This window comes from Salvelinus namaycush, chromosome 6 (genome assembly GCF_016432855.1).
Source record: "Salvelinus namaycush isolate Seneca chromosome 6, SaNama_1.0, whole genome shotgun sequence".
NCBI lineage: Eukaryota > Metazoa > Chordata > Actinopteri > Salmoniformes > Salmonidae > Salvelinus > Salvelinus namaycush.
Window position 1 is genome coordinate 26,479,306 of NC_052312.1, and position 17,780 is coordinate 26,497,085.

General features: G+C 42.0%; 1 protein-coding gene across 1 annotated transcript in view; it reads right to left on the minus strand.

Moving 5' to 3' along the window:
- LOC120049308 (sodium/potassium/calcium exchanger 2-like) overlaps positions 1-17,780 on the minus strand; it is a 151,859-nt gene that overhangs the window by 57,581 nt on the left and 76,498 nt on the right. The window contains exon 6 of the mRNA XM_038995558.1: positions 343-357. Coding sequence (XP_038851486.1) covers positions 343-357 — 15 coding nt within the window. The remainder of the gene's footprint in view (positions 1-342; positions 358-17,780) is intronic.

Below are 17,780 nucleotides of genomic sequence, written 5' to 3' on the forward strand. Positions count from 1 at the left end.
GGCATTGGAAAACCTCCCTGGTCTTTGTGGTTGAATCTATGTTTGAAATTCACTGCTCGACTGAGGGACCTTACAGATAATTGGTAAAAATGTCGACTTTGACATGATGGGGTATTGTGTGTAGCCCAGTGACAAATAAACAAAATGTTTTGCATTTGAATTCAAGCTGTAACGCAACAAAATGTGGAATAAGTCAAGGGGTGTTTATGCTTTCTGAAAGCAATGTAACTGCAATCAGGGAGCGGTACAATCTAAGAGGAAAGTTTGGCAAAAAGTCCCTTCCAAGCTGTGGAGATGATAATGAACAGCATTTTGGCAAAGATAATTAGAAAAGTAACTCACCAGAATCAGCAAATTCTGAGGAGACAGAGGAAGAAAAAGAGATACAGAGAGATAGAAAGGGAGAGGGAAAAGATCAACCAGATTATGTACAAGTAGATAAAACATGATAAAACATTGGACCTTAAAGCTGAGATCCGCATAAGGTGAAACAGTGCCACTGGTCGCCCCAGGTGCATTTTTTATAGTTTTTGTTTTGTTTATGAAACGGAGAAGAGCATCCAGCATCGTGGTAAAAAAAAAAATACTATATACTAGGCTGTTCTAATGAATTTTATCATTATTTGTGATACACCTGGTTTTATGGTGTTTGAGTCCACACAACATGTCACCCTGTCACCTACAGTAGAACCTGATGAACAACATGGGGGGGAAATTAAGCCACCGACATGCTTTTTTGTCCTACCAGATCCACGATGAGAAGGTTCTAGCTAGTGTATCCCTCTGCCCTTCAACTCTTGTTGGATGTAGATGTCCGGTTTATCATGTCCCAGGCTCCCATGACTGTTATGATTATTTATTTACAAGTTAATTACAATTTACTTTTTGCTTCAGCGCCATCTGTACCTGATAGAGAAGATCTAGTTTCACGTGCGGAAGTAAGCCGTCTGTCACGAGAGACATATTGGGAGGGAGACTAGAGCAGACCCAGAAGTTCTAACCAAATGCAAATTTTTGCACCCCAGGACGGTCCATTGACTTTGTGCTGTTATAATTTATGCTAGCAGTTCCCCCTCATAGCAAATAGCTGCCAGAACAATCCAAGCAATGTTCACATGGCCTAAATGCGCATGTGGAGGTGGAGCTGCTGTTTCTGGCAGTCACTGAGGGGAAGAGTAGTAAGTAACTGAATAGCTTGTTTTGAACCATATATTTCTTTTAACAGGAAAATGTACACATTTAATGCACTTTATGTGCATGTGACTAATGAACTCAATCTAATATAATAATTTAAAACATGAATGATCTAATATATATAGTGCCTTCAGAAAGTATTCATACCCCTTGACTTATTCCAAATTTGTGACCTGTTTCAGGAAACTAGGCGTATGTCGTGGGTCATTACTTCACAGGAGAGCCGTTTGAATGTAAACTTTTTTTTGTACCAAAATGTGTTTTTTGGCAGAAATGCCTTCCGCCTGACTGATGTGCCCAAAGTAAACTGCCTGTTACTCAGGTCCAGACACCAGGATATGCATATAATTGGTACCATTGGATAGAAATCCCTTTGAAGTTTGTAGAAATGTTAAAATAATGTATGAGACTATAACACAATTGATATGGTAGGAGAAAATCCAAAGAAAAACCAACCAGAATTTTATTTTTGGGAGATCCCATGCTCTTACAATGGAAAGCTATGGGTCCTATGCAATTCCAGCTCCCAGATTGCAATTCATATGGCTTCCACTAGATGTCAGCAGTCTTTGTTCAAGGTTTCAGGCTTGGTTCTTCCAAAATGAGGAAGAATTTTGAGTTTTGGTATAGGGAGTCAGAGTTGGAAATCAGTCTGTGGGCGCGCAACAAAGATGACGCGCACTTGCTAATTTTACTTTTTTATTGAACATACTTCTTTCCATATGAAATATTATGGTTTAATTACATTTTAGGGTACCTGAGTATTAGGGGAAAAATAACGTTCCCATTGTAAGCTGCCTATTTCTCAGGTCCGGATGCTAGAATATGCATATAATTGACAGAGTAGGATAGAAAACACTCTAAAATTTTCAAAACTGTTAAAATATTGTCTGTGTGCATAACATAACTGATTTTGCAGGCAAAAACCTGAGGAAATCCAACCCGGAAGTGCCTTTTATTTGGAAAAATCCCTGTTTCATTGCCTGCCTATCCTCCATTTAAAGGGGTGACAACCAGATTCCTTTTCCAATGGCTTCCACAGGTTGTGAACAGGCTTTAGACATAGTTTCAGGCTTTTATTTTGAAAAATGAGCGAGATTTATCAAAACGCGTCAGGTGTCCTTTGATTGGTTCATGCGCACGAGAGTTGTAGCTCAACATTTTCTTTCTCTGTAGTATTGAATAGTTTACCGTCCGGTTGAAATATTATCGATTATGTATGTTAAAAACAACCTGAGGATTGATTATAAAAAACGTTTGACATGTTAATAAGAACATTACGGATACGTTTTGGAATTTTCGTCTGCCCTTCAGGACCGGCACGAGACTGTGGTTTTCTGAACATAACGCGCAAACCAAATGGAGGTTTTTGGTTATAAAACTAATCTTTATCGAACAAAAATAAAAAAAATTGTGTAACTGGGAGTCTCGTGAGTGCAAACATCCGAAGATGTCAAAGGTAAGCGATTCATTTTATTGCTTTTCTGACTTTCGTGACCAAGCTAATTTGCGGCTAGCTGTTCGTAATGTTTTGTCTAGTGATCGATAAACTCACAAACGCTTGGATTGCTTTCGCTGTAAAGCATATTTTCAAAATCTGACACGATAGGTGGATTAACAACAACCTATGCTGTGTTTTGGTATATTTCACTTGTGATTTCATGAAAATAAATATTTTTTGTATTATTTTTTTATTTGGCGCTCTGCAATTCAGCGGTTGTTTGCGAAAATGATCCCGTAAAAGGGATCCGTGCGCCAAGAGGTTAACTTGTTTTAACAATGTTTAGCGGTAGCTTTTTGGATTCCTTTGTCTGCATGTTGAACTCAAATCGATGGCGCCAACTAAACAGACTTTTTGGCATATAAAGAAGGATTTTATCTAACAAAATGACCATGCATGTTGTAGCTGGGACCCTTTGGATTGCAAATCAGAGGAAGATTTTCAAAAAGTAAGTGATTATTTAATCGCTATTTGTGATTTTATGAAGCCTGTGCTGGTTGAAAAATATGTTGTGGGGCGCCGTCCTCAAACAATCGCATGGTATGCTTTCGCTGTAAAGCCTATTGTAAATCGAACAATGCAGTTAGATTAACAAGAATTTTAACCGATATAAGACACTTGTATGTACCCAGATGTTAAATATCCATAATTTTTATGATTATTTATTTCAATTGCATGCCCTCCAATTTCACCGGAAATTGTCGACAGGTGTCCCACTGACGGGACGCCTAGCCCTATTAAGAGGGTGTGAACGATGCTGAAGGACTCTCCAATAGTAGTACCAATCATTCAAAGGCCATGTTCTCAAAAGTGAGTTTACAAGTTTATCAACTTTCAAAGCAAAATGACTTTCCCATTGTTCCTCAACTGTAGTGTATCATATACCATTTTGTAGCTCTGAGTCTCTACTTTTATCCAATGTAAAAAACACAATTTCAAATTTTGCTACATCAGACCGATCGTCACATTTTGTTGTGTTACAGCCTGAATTCAAAATGGATTTAAAAAAAATAATGTTTACCCATCTACACACAATATCCCATAATGACAAAGGGAAAACATATGGTTAGAAATTCTAGCAAATTGAAATAGAGAAATATGTAATTTAGATAATAATGAGAACCCTGAGTCAATAGTTTGTAGAAACACCTTTCTGGGTAAGTCTCTAAGAGCTTTCCACACCTGGATTGTGCAACATTTGCACGTTATTATTTTCAATATTCTTCAAGCTCGATCAAATTGGTTGTTGATCATTGCTAGACAACCATTTTCAAGTCTTGCCATAGATTTTCAAGCTGATTTAAGTCAAAACTCTAACTCGGCCACTGCAACTCCAGTGTAGATTTGGCCTTGTGGTTTAGGTTATTGACCTGCTGAAAGGTCAATTATTCTCTCAGTGTCTGGTGGAAAGTAGACTGAACCAGGTTTCCCTCTAGGAGTTTGCCTGTGCTATGCTCCATTACGTTTCTTTTTTAACCTGAAAAACTCCCCAGTCCTTACTAATTACAAGCATACCAATAACATGAAGCAGCCACCACTATGTTTGAAAATATGCAGAGTTGTTCTCAGTAATGTGTTGTTTTGGATTTGCCCCAAATATGCAGAGTTGTACTCAGTAATGTGTTGTATTGGATTTGCCCTAAATATACTGTAACACTTTGTATTCAGGACAAAAAGTTAATTGCTTTACCACATTTTTTGCAGATTTACTTTAGTGCCTTGTTGCAAACAGGATGCATGTTTAGGAATCGTTTTATTCTGTACAGGCTTCCTTTTTTTCACTCTGTCAATTCGGTAAGTATTGTGGAGTAACTATAATGTTTTTGATCCATTGTCAGAACAGAAATTACAAGATGATGTTATAATACTGTTATTGCATTAAATGGTTGTTTATTACTCTATTGTGTCTGTATGAACTGAAAGTGGGCCTCTAGGAGATTTAACACTGATAGTGGATTTACGATGGATTGGTGATAAACCTAACAAGACTGCATTCCAATGCATGATTAGTGTCTGTGTGCCTGACTGGAAGGTACTAGGGTGAGATGGCTCGGGGCCAGAGCCTGGTTTCCACACAATGAGAAGTTTTTACAGCAGATACTGTCTACTGTGAATTATAAGTATATTTCGTACAAATCTTAACCTTGTGACCCATTCCATGCATCTGATGTTTGTCATGTAGACTGAAGGGGGTGTATCTTGGCTATAAAAGACCTTTGTACCATTGTCTCGGGGCTCTCAACGAATCATCTGAGGGTGATTCGTCGACCAGCCATCATTATTGCAGAGCACTCAATCGATTCACTTTATATGTGTGTGTTGTACTGAGCTGCTCCCTTAATAATAAGTGAATACATATTAAGTTTAAGTATAACTCTGACTTGTGTGATAATTTCTTTACTATCAAATGAGGAGAGACAAACTTAACTACCACACCATCCTCAATTTTCTCCTATCACAGTCATTAAACTCGGTAACGGTTTAAAGTCACCATTGGCCTCATGGTGAAATCCGTGTGTGGTACCCTTCCTCTCTGGCAACTGAGTTGGGAAGGACCCCTGTATCTTTGTAGTGACTGTGTGTATTAATACACCATACAAAGTGTAATTAATAACTTCACCATGCTCTAAGGGATATTCAATGTCTGCTTTATTTTTTTACTCATCTACCAATTATAGGTGCCCTTCCTTGCGAAGCATTGGAAAACATCCCTGGCCTTTGTGGTTGAATCTGTGTTTAATATTCACTGCTCGACTGAGGGACCTTACAGATAATTGTATGTGTGGGGTACAAAGATGAGTCTATGCAACTTATTATGTTGCATTTGTTAAGCAAATTTGTACTCCTGAACTTATTTAGGCTTGCCATAACAAGGGGTTGAATACTTATTTACTCAAGACATTTCAGTTCTTAATTTTGATTTGTAATAAATAAAAAAACATCATTCCCCTTCCACATTATGGGGTATTGTGTGTAGGCCAGTGACAACAAATCTCGATTGAATCCATTTTAAATTCAGGCTGTAACACAACAAAATGAGGGAAAAGTAAAGCTGTGTGAATACATTCTGAAGGCACTGTATATATTTTAGATACAAATATATACACTGCTCAAAAAAATAAAGGGAACACTAAAATAACACATCCTAGATCTGAATGAATGAAATATTCATATTAAATACTTTTTTCTTTACATAGGTGAATGTGCTGACAACAAAATCACACAAAAATTATCAATGGAAATCAAATTTATCAACCCATGGAGGTCTGGATTTGGAGTCACGGTCAAAATTAAAGTGGAAAACCACACTACAGGCTGATCCAACTTTGATGTAATGTCCTTAAAACAAGTCAAAATGAGGCTCAGTAGTGTGTGTGGCCTCCACGTGCCTGTATGACTTCCCTACAACGCCTGGGCATGCTCCTGATGAGGTGGCGGATGGTCTCCTGAGGGATCTCCTCCCAGACCTGGACTAAAGCAGCCACCAACTCCTGGACAGTCTATGGTGCAACGTGGCGTTGGTGGATGGAGCGAGACATGATGTCCCAGATGTGCTCAATTGGATTCAGGTCTGGGGAACGGGCGGGCCAGTCCATAGCATCAATGCCTTCCTCTTGCAGGAACTGCTGACACACTCCAGCCACATGAGGTCTAGCATTGTCTTGCATTAGGAGGAACCCAGGGCCAACCGCACCAGCATATGGTCTCACAAGGGGTCTGAGGATCTCATCTCGGTACCTAATGGCAGTCAGGCTACCTCTGGCGAGCACATGGAGGGCTGTGCGGCCCCCAAAGAAATGCCACCCCACACCATGACTGACCCACCGCCAAATCGGTCATTCTGAAGGATGTTGCAGGCAGCATAACGTTCTCCACTGCGTCTCCAGACTCTGTCACGTCTGTCACGTGCTCAGTGTGAACCTGCTTTCATCTGTGAAGAGCACAGGGCGCCAGTGGCGAATTTGCCAATCTTGGTGTTCTCTGGCAAATGCCAAACGTCCTGCACGGTGTTGGGCTGTAAGCACAACCCCCACCTGTGGACGTCGGGCCCTCATACTACCACCCTCATGGAGTCTGTTTCTGACCGTTTGAGCAGACACATGCACATTTGTGGCCTGCTGGAGGTCATTTTGCAGGGCTCTGGCAGTGCTCCACCTGCTCCTCCTTGCACAAAGGCGGAGGCAGCGGTCCTGCTGCTGGGTTGTTGCTCTCCTACGGCCTCCTCCACATCTCCTGATGTACTGGCCTGTCTCCTGGTAGCGCCTCCATGCTCTGGACACTACGCTGACAGACACAGCAAACCTTCTTGCCACAGCTCGCATTGATGTGCCATCCTGGATGAGCTGCACTACCTGAGCCACTTGTGTGGGTTGTAGACTCCGTCTCATGCTACCACTAGAGTGAAAGCACCGCCAGCATTCAAAAGTGACCAAAACATCAGCCAGGAAGCATAGGAACTGAGAAGTGGTCTGTGGTCACCACCTGCAGAACCACTCCTTTATTGGGGGTGTCTTGCTAATTGCCTATAATTTCCATCTTTTGTCTATTCCATTTGCACAACAGCATGTGAAATTTATTGTCAATCAGTGTTGCTTCCTAAGTGGACAGTTTGATTTCACAAAAGTGTGATTGACTTGGAGTTACATTGTGTTGTTTAAGTGTTCCCTTTATTTTTTTGAGCAGTGTATATATATTTTTTTTTTTACCAATCACGTGTTTGTTTGTTTTTATCACAAGTAGTGTGCCTCCACTAATGCCCTAATGGGTTGGCCGCTGCTGTTAAAAATTTTGCTTAGGAGAAGGCCCAGATGCAGACAGTTTCGAAGTAACAAAAGTTTATTACAAAAACTGGAGGGCACGCAAACGACAGGCAAAGGGCAGGCAGAGGTCAGTAAATGCAGAGCATAGTCCGAAAGGTACAGAACGGCAGGCAGGCTCAGGGTCAGGGCAAGCAGAATGGTCAAAACCGGGAGAACTAGAGAAAACCAGGAGCCCGGGAATAATGCTGGTAGGCTTGATGACACAAAACGAACTGGCAACAAACAGAGAACACAGGTATAACACTGGGGAAGATGGGCAACACCTGGAGAGGGGTGGAGACAAGCACAAAGACAGATGAAACAGATCAGGGTGTGACATACACACAATACCACAATGTCAAAGTGGAATTATGTTTTTCAAAATTTGTACAAATGTATAAAAATGTAAAGCTGTAATGCCTTAAGTCAATAAGTATTTAACACCTTTGTTATGGCAAGCCTTAAATAAGTTCAAGAGTAAAAATGTGCTTAACAAGTCACAAAATAAGTTGCATGGACTCACTCTGTGTGCAATAACAGAGTTTAACATGATTTTTTAATGACTACCTCATATTTGTACCCCACTCAATTTGTGGTTGAATCTCGAGCAGATTCAACCACAAAGACTTTCGAACACAGATTCAACCACAAAGACCAGGGCTTGCAAATATATATAAAAAAAGCAGACATTGAATATCCCTGAGCTTGGTGAAGTAAGTTATTAATTACACATGGTGGATGGTGTATCGATGCACGCAGTCACTACAAAGATAGAGCTGTCCTTCCTAATCAGTTGCCAGAGAGGAAGGAAACCACTCAGGGATTTCACCATGAGGTTGATGGTGACTTTAAAACAGTTACAGAGTTTAATGGCTGTGATAGGAGAAAACTGAGGATGGATCAACAACATTGTAGTTACTCCACAATACTAATCGAATTGACAAAATGAAAAGAAGGAAGCCTGTACAGAATAAAAAATATTCCAAAACATGCAACCTGTTTGGAACAAGGCCCTAAAGTAATACTGAAAAAAATGTGGCAAAGCAATTCACTTTTTGTCCTGAATGCAAAGTGTTCCGTTTGTGGCAAATCCAATACAACACATAAATGAGTACCACTCTCCATATTTTCAAACATAGTGGTGGCTGCATCACGCTATTGGTATGCTTCTAATCGTCAGGGAGTGGGGAGTTAAGGTTAAAAAATAAACTGAATGGAGCTAAGCACAGGCAAAATCCTATAGGAAAATCTCGTTCAGTCTGCTTTCCATCAGACACTGGGAGATGAATTCATCTTTCAGCAGGACAATAACCTAAAACACAAGGCTAAATCTTCACTGGAGTTGCTTACCAAGATGACAATGAATGTTCCTGAGTGGCCGAGTTACAGTTTGGACTTAAATCTACTTGAAAATCTACGGCATGACCTGAAAATGGTTGTCTAGCAATGATCAACAACCAATTGTATAGAGCTTGAAGAATTTTGAAAAGAATAATGAGAAAATGTTGCACAAAGCTCTTAGAGACTTATCCAAAAATAATCACAGCTGTAATCGCTGCAAAAGGTATTTCTACAAAGTATTGACTCAGGGGTGTGAATAAGATATGTCTGTATTTAATTTTCAAAACATTTGCAAAAATTTGTATTAACATGTTTTCACTTTTCATTATAAGGTATTGTGTGATGGGCAAGAAATGTTTTTATCAGTTTTGAATTCAGGCTGTAGCACCACAAAATGTGGAAATAAGTCAAGGGGTATGAATACTTTCTGAAGGCACTGTATTTGTTGATGGTGTTAAGTCTGGTTTCCTTGACATTACAAATGTCACGCCCTGACCTTAGTATTATTTGTTTTCTTTATTATTTTGGTTAGGTCAGGGTGTGACAAGGGGTGGTTTGTTTAGTTTTGTCTTGTCTAGGGTTTTTTGTATGTCTATGGGTTTTTGACTAGTCTAGGTAGTTATATGTCTATGGTTGCCTAGATTGGTTCTCAATTAGAGGCAGCTGTTTATCGTTGTCTCTTATTGGGAACCATATTTAGGCAGCCATATTCCTTGAGCATTTCGTGGGTGATTGTCTATGTGTTAGTTGCCTGTGTCTGCACTTTTCATATATAGCTTCACGTTCGTTTTGTTGTTTTGTAAGTTTGTTTAAGTGTTCTTTGTTTCATTAAATGAGAAGATGTATTCATCTCACGCTGCGCCTTGGTCTCATCCATACAACGAACGTGACAGAATCACCCACCAAACAAGGACCAAGCAGCGTGAATGGGAAGAACAGCGCTTGGTGGAAAAATGGACCCGGGAGAAGGATGAGTGGGTAACAACCTGGGAGGAGATAGAGAGGTGGTCGATCGATCCAGAGAGAGTGCCAGTGCCCGCCTGGGATTCTATGGAACAGTGCGAGGAGGGATACAGGAGAATGGAGGAACGGCAACGATATAAGGGCACACGGCTAGCACGGAAGCCCGAGAGGCAGCCCCAATAATTTTTGGGGTGGGGGCATACGAGGAGATTGGCTAAGTCAGGTAGGAGACCTGAGCCAACTCCTCGTGCTTACCGTGGGGAGCGTGTTACTGGTCAGGCACCGTGTTATGCGGTGGAACGCACGGTGTCTCCAGTGCGCATTTCTAGCCCGGTGCGCTCTATTTCAGCTCCTCGCATTGGCCGGGCTAGAATGGGCATCCAGCCAGGTAGGAGAGTGCCGGCTCAGCGCTCCTGGTCTCCAGTGTACCTCCTTGGACCAGGATATCCTGCGCCGGCTCTACGTACTGTGAGTCTGCACAGCCCTGTGCGTCCTGTGCCAGCGCCCTGCATTTGCAGGGCAAGTATAAACATCCAGCCAGGACGGGTTGTGTCAGCTCTACACTCCAGACCTCCAGTACGCCTCCACAGCCCAGTACGTCCTGTGCCTGCTCCCCGCACTCGCCCTGAGGTGTGTTTCCCCAGCCCAGTACCACCAGTGCCAACACCACGCACCAGGCTTCCTGTGCGTCTCCAGAGCCCTGTACGCCCTGTTCCTCCTCCCCGCACTTGCCCTGAGGTGCGTGTCCCCAGCCCGGTACCACCAGTTCCGGCACCACGCACCAGGCCTATAGTGCGCCTCGGCAGTCCAGTACGCCCTGTTCCTCCTCCCCGCACTCGCCCTGAGGTGCGTGTCCTCAGCCCGGTACCACCAGTTCTGGCACCACGCACCAGGCCTACAGTGCGCCTCGTCTGTCCTGAGCCGCCTGAGCCGCCCTTCAGTCAGGAGCCGCCTGAGCCGCCCTTCAGTCAGGAGCCGCCTGAGCCGCCCTTCAGTCAGGAGCCGCCTGAGCCGCCCTTCAGTCCAGAGGCGCCTTTCAGTCCGGAGCTGCCCTTCAGTCCGGAGTTGCCCCTCAGTCCGGAGCTGCCCCTCAGTCCGGAGCTGCCCCTCAGTCCGGAGCTGCCCCTCAGTCCGGAGGCGCCCCTCAGTCCAGAAGCGCCCCCCAGTCCAGAAGCGCCCCCCAGTCCAGTGGGGCCCTTTATTAGGGTCCCCAGCCCAAGGTCGGTGGTGAGGTTTCCCGCTCCAGAGACATTATATAAGTGGGCCGAGTCAGAAGTGGAGCGGGGTCCACGTCCCTCACCAGAACCGCCACCGCGGAGTTATACCCACCCAGACCCTTCCATATAGGCTTAGGTGTGCGGCCGTGAGTCCGCATCTTTTGGGGGGGGGGGGGGATGGTACTGTCACGCCCTGACCTTAGTATTATTTGTTTTCTTTATAATTTTGGTTAGGTCAGGGTGTGACAAGGGGTGGTTTGTTTAGTTTTTGTCTTGTCTAGGGGTTTTTGTATGTCTATGGGTTTTTATCTGGTCTAGGTAGTTATATGACTATGGTTGCCTAGATTGGTTCTCAATTAGAGGCAGCTGTTTATCGTTGTCTCTGATTGGGAACCATATTTAGGCAGCCATATTCCTTGAGCATTTCGTGGGTGATTGTCTATGTGTTAGTTGCCTGTGTCTGAACTTTTCATATATAGCTTCACGTTCGTTTTGTTGTTTTGTAAGTTTGTTTAAGTGTTCTTTGTTTCATTAAATGAGAAGATGTATTCATCTCACGCTGCGCCTTGGTCTCATCCATACAACGAACGTGACAACAAAGGGTGTCCAACAGGTCGATTTTAGGTCCTGTGCTATTTAATGTCTATATAAACAATATTATTCTCTCTGCAAATTGTTTTACCATTCACTTGCATGCAGTTGTTGTATATGCTATTGCCCCCACGGTTGAGCAGGCTCTTTCTGAGCTTCAATCTGTCTTTACTTCCCTGCAGAAAGCCTTTGTTGAACTGAAACTGGTTCTCAATGCATGTAAAACCAAGTATATGCTATTTTCTAAATCACATAAAAATCTTTCTGATTATTTATGCATACGTACATTGAATGGTGCACTCATTGATCATGTCCCTGAGTATACATATCTGGGCTTTTCTACAAAAAAACATGTTGATGAGTTAGTTAAGAAAATTAAAATAGGCTTCCTATGCAGGAGCAGATCATGCCTTTCATTAAATAGCAGAAAGAAAACAATTTAGTCAACATTTATTCTGGTTATTGACTATGGCGATATCATCTATATCAGTGGTCGCCAACCGGTCGATCGGCCATCTTTCTAGAGCTCTGACTTTTCGACCTGAAGATCACTGATGTCGTGCTTTGACCTCGTTGACCATCAGATGCAGGTACCATCAGTCCAGTAAAATTAAAAAGCAAATTAACCCAGGCTCAGGGATGGCTAACGTTGGAGATCCCTTCGACCTCCACTGAATTGGGTAGATCTGCTTTAATTTTTCTGCACCTCATGTGGAACAATCTCCAAAACACCCTGAAATTGGAGGAATTGGTGCCGATAGGTCTGTTAGGGGACTTTTTTTTATTGATGAACGTATTTGTTTTTATGATTGTATCGTGTGTATGATTGTTTTGTGTGTATTTTTGTGTATATTTAAGTGCTTTTATTGAATAGATGTGTATATTTTTGTATCTACAGGGCTCACCTGTAAAAGAGACCTTGGTCTCAGCTTGACTTCCCTGTAAAAAATTATAATAATGAAAAAAAAACAGACTTTACTTGAGCTCACAAGCCACACATGTGTTTTCCTTACTGATGCCCCATTGATTTGAGATAGCCAGCAGCTATAGGAAAATAACTGCAATCTAATCCATGGCCAAGACCAATCCTAAACAGAGAATGCCTAAAGCCTTATAAACTGCAAAAAGTTCAATTACATACAGCTAAACCAGCAGGTGTCTTATATGACTCCATCCTCCCCTGCAGATATGAGATAACAGGAAATTAAGACCTCATCTCACAGGGGGGAAGTGAGGTGCCCACAGTTAAAATACCTCGTTTTTTTTTAGACACCATGACTCACAGAGGGTACTGCAGTCAGTGGTGGTTGGTGGAACTTTAAATTGGAGGATGGGCTCATAGTAAAGTCTGGAATGGGATGAATGGAATGTATAAATATAAAGTATAAATCAAATCACATTGTATGTGTCACATGTGCAGAATACAACAGGTGCTTTACAGTGAAATGCTTACTTACAAGCCCTTTCCCATCGATGCAGAGTTAAAAATAAGAACAATTTAAATAATAAGACAAGAGGAATAAAACACACAAGAATGACGCTATATACAGGGAGTAACCAGCACCATTTAAATTTGCAAGGGTCTAAGGTAGTTGAGGAAGATGTGTGTGTGTGTGTGTGTGTGGTGTCAGTATGTGCATATGTCTGTTATGTGCGTGTGCGTATGTAGTGTATGAGTGTGTGTGGGTTTGTGTAAGTGTGTGAGTGTGCATAGAGTCAGTGATCCAAAATGGGGTCAATGCAGATAGTCTGGGTAACCATTTGATTAACTATTTACCAGTTTTATGGCTTGGGGATAGAAGCGGTCTCGGAGTCTGTTGGTCCAAGACCCGATGCTCAGGTGCTGCTTGCCAGATGGTAGCAGAGAGAACAGTCTATGGCTTGGGTGGCTGAAGTCTTTGGCAATTTATCGCGTGATATAGAGGACCTAGATGGCAGAGAGCTCGGCCCTAGTGATGTACTGGGCCGCCTGCACCACCCTCTGTAGTGCTTTGAGGATGAGAGTGGTGCAGTTGCCATACAAAGCGGTGATGCAGACAGTCAAGATTCACTCAATGGTGAAGCTGAATAACTTTTTGAGGATCGGAGGGCCCATGCTAAATCTTTTCAGCCTCCTAAGGGGGAAGAGACACTATTGTGCCCTCTTCACGTCTGTGCAGTGTGTGTGTGGACCATGTTAAAACTTCATAGGGACAGGGGGCAGCATTTCCACTTTGAACAAATTGCGTGCCCAAACGGAATTTACTCCTACTCTGTCCCAGAAGGTAATACATGCATATTATTATTACTATTGTATAGAAAACACTCTGAAGTTTCTAAAACTGTTTGAATTATGTCTGTAAGTAGAACAGAACTCATTTGGCAGACAAATGAGATTGTGCTCTGAGCGCCGTTCTCAGATTATTCTTTTTCCGTAAAGTTTATTTTGAAATCTGACACAGCGGTTGCATAGAGGATAAGTTTATCTTTAATTTTGTGAATAACACTTGCATCTTTTATCAATGTTTATTATGAGTATTTCTGCAAAAATCACCGGATGTTTTGGAATCAAAACTTTACTGCACGTAACGCGCCAATGTAAACTGAGATTTTTTAAATATATATATATGCACATTATCGAACAAAACATAAATGTATTGTGTAACATGATGTCATATGACTCATCTGATGAAGATGTTCAAAGGTTAGTGATTAATTTTATCTCTATTTGTGGGTTTTGTGAAAGCTATCTTTGCTGTGAAAAAATGTCTGTGCTTTTTTGGATTTGGTGGTGAGCTAACATAAATATATGTTGTGTTTTCGCTGTAAAACATTTTTTTTAAATCGGACACGTTGGCTGGATTCAGAAGATGTTTATCTTTCATTTGCTGTATTAAACTTGTTAATGTGTGAAAGTTAAATATTTCAGAAAAATATTTTAGAATTTCGCGCGCTGCCTTTTCAGCGGAATGTTGTGGGTGTTCCGCTAGCGGAACCCCTGGGCGAGAAAGGTTAAACCCTTTGTGATGTCCCCATGTTGAGGGTCAGCGTAATGGAGGTGTTGTTGCCTGCACTCACCACCTGGAGGCGGCCTGTCGGGAAGTCCAAGATCCAGTTGCAGAGGGAGGTGTTCAGTCCCAGGGTCCGAGCTTGCTGATGATAATGCCTAGCTGTAGTCAATGAACAGTGTTCTTACATAGGTATTCCTCTTGTCCAGGTGGGATAGACCAGTGTGAAGTGCAGTTGAGATTGTGTCATCTGTGGATCTGTTGGGGCGCTATATGAATTATTGTGGGTCCAGGGTGTCTGGGGTGATGGTGTTGGTGTGCGCCATGACCAGTCTTTCAAAGTACTTTGTGATTACAGATGTGAGTGCTATGAGACGATAGCCATTTGTGACTGACCGGCTCAAATCTGTCTTATGTTGCAAAATTTGAAATGGTGTTTTTCACATTGGATAAACGTAGAGACTCAGAGATAGAAAATGGTATATCATACACTACAGATGAGGAACAATGGGAAAATAATTCTGCTTTGAAAGTTGATAAACTTGTAAACTCACTTTTGAGTAAATGGCCTTTGAATGTTTTGGTTCTACTACTGGAGAGTATTTCTTTGTCTACACCCATTCAGCATCGTTCACACCCTCTTAAGCTTTAGCCACTCCCATATCTTTACTTCTTATGGCTGCAGGGGCAGTATTGAGTAGCTTGGATGAAAGGTGCACAGAGGTGCCCAGAGTAAACGGCCTGCTCCTCAGTCATAGTTGCTAATATATGCATATATTAGTATTGGATAGAACACACTCTGAGGTTTCTAAAACTGTTTGAATTATGTATGTGAGTATAACAGAACTCATATGGCAGGCAAAAACCTGAGAAGAAATCCAACCAGGAAGTGAGAAATCTAAGGTTGGACGATTTTCAACTCATCGCCTATTGAAAACACAGTAGGATATGGATCTGTTTGCACTTCCTACGGCTTCCACTAGATGTTAACAGTCTGTAGAACCTTGAATGAAGCCTCTACTGTGATGTGGAGCTGGATGAGAGGGGAATTAGTCAGTGGTCTGGCAGAGAGCCAGGTCCTGGTCACGCGCATTCCACATGATATCGACTTGCGTTCCATTACTTCTATAGACAAAGGAATTCTCCGGTTGGAACGTTATTGAATATTTATGATAACAACATCCTAAAGATTGATTCTATACTTAGTTTGACAAGTTTATTCGTTTTCGTCCGACGTTCGGCTGGACCTGCATGAGCGTTTGGATTTGTGTACTAAACGAGCTAACAAAAGTAGCTACTTGGACATAAATGATGGACATTACCGAACAAAACAAACATTTCTTGTGGAAGTGGGAGTCCTGGGAGTGCATTCCGACGAAGATCAGCAAAGGGAAGTGAAGATTTATAATGCTTTTAATGAGTTTTGTTGACTGCACAATTTGGCGGGTAACTGTATGGCTTCCTTTTGTGGCTGAACGCTGTTCTCAGATTATTGAATATTGTGCTTTTGTCGTAAAGATTTTTAAAATCTGACACAGCAGTTGCATTAAGAACAAGTGTATCTTTAATTCTATGTAAAACATGTATCTTTCATCAGAGTTTATGATGAGTATTTATGTTATTTGACGTGGCTCTCTGCAATTTCTCCGGATATTTTGGAAGCATTTCTGAACATGGCGCCAATGTAAACTGAGGTTTTTGGATATAAATATGAACTTAATCGAACAAAACATATATGTATTGTGTAACATGAAGTCCTATGAGTGTCATCTAATGAAGATCATCAAAGGTTAGTGATTAATTTTATCTCTATTTCTGCTTTTTGTGACTCCTGTCTTTGGCTGTAAAAATAGCTGCGTTTTTCTGTGATTTTGCGGTGACCTAACATAATCGTTTGTGGTGCTTTCGCTGTAAAGCCTATTTGAAATCGGACACTTTGGTGGGATTAACAACAAGATTACCTATAAAATGGTATAAGACACATGTATGTTTGAGGAATTTTAATTATGAGATTTCTGTTGTTTGAATTTGGCGCCCTGCACTTTCACTGGCTGTTGTCATATCATCCCATTAACGGGATTGCAGCCATAAGAAGTTTTAAGGTTTGATCCGTGCATTCTGTACTAACAGCAGTCAAGCACCCAAGCTAACTTGTTAGCTACTTCCGGACACAAATGAGAGAACAGGTCACTGAACATTACTTGCCGTGGCAGAGCTGGTTAGGCTGTTATGTTATCCAGAGCATTGGTGACTTTAACTGTCTGTCAGATTGTCCGTTCATAAATTCAGAGCGTTTCGCTTTTGGAGCGTTCAGAGCGCACACTGGACACTCTGCCCGATGAGTAGGGTTGATCCGAACGTTCTGACCTCACAACGACAGTCAAGCCTGCAAGCTAACTGGCTAACATTGACTAGCTTGCTAGCTACTTCCAGACACAAATAAGACAACACCCCACTCTGACCATTTTCCTCACCCTAGCAGAGCTGGTTAGGCTGTTTTCATGTTATCCAGAGTGTTGGTGACTGTAACTGTGCTGCTGGCAACAATTTAATTACACTTTTTTGCCGAAGTTAACTGACACCGGCCATATTCAATAGGTGTTGAGCATTCGTAAATTCATCAGTTATTCTGCACTCTGGCACACTCAGGCAGGTTACCCTGGAGTTCTTGTGAACAATAACAATTAGGGTTAGTTTGAAACGTGTTGGGATTACAGACTGGGACAAGAAGAGGTTGAAAATGTCTGTGAAGAAACTTGCCAGCTGGTCTGCGCATGCTCTGACAATGCGCCCTGGTATTCTGTCTGGCCCAGCGGCCTTGCGAGTAATAACATACTTAAAAGTCTTACTCACATGGGTCATGGAGAGCGAGATCACACAGTCGTCCAGAACAGCAAAAACTCTCCTGCATGACTCAGTGTTGTTTACCTCAAAGCGAGCATGGAAGGCATTTATTTTGCCTGAGAGGCCTGCGTCACTGGGCAAGTCACGGCTGGGTTTCCCTTTGTAATCCGTAATCTTCTACAAGCCCTTCCACATCCGACGAGCGTCAGAGCCGGTGTAGTAGGATTCCATTTTAACCCTATATTTTCATGTTTGATGGTTCGTTGAAAGTCGTAGCAGGATTTCTTGTATGTGTCCCATTAATGTAAAGCAGTAGCTCTATCTAGCGTGGATACTGCCTGTA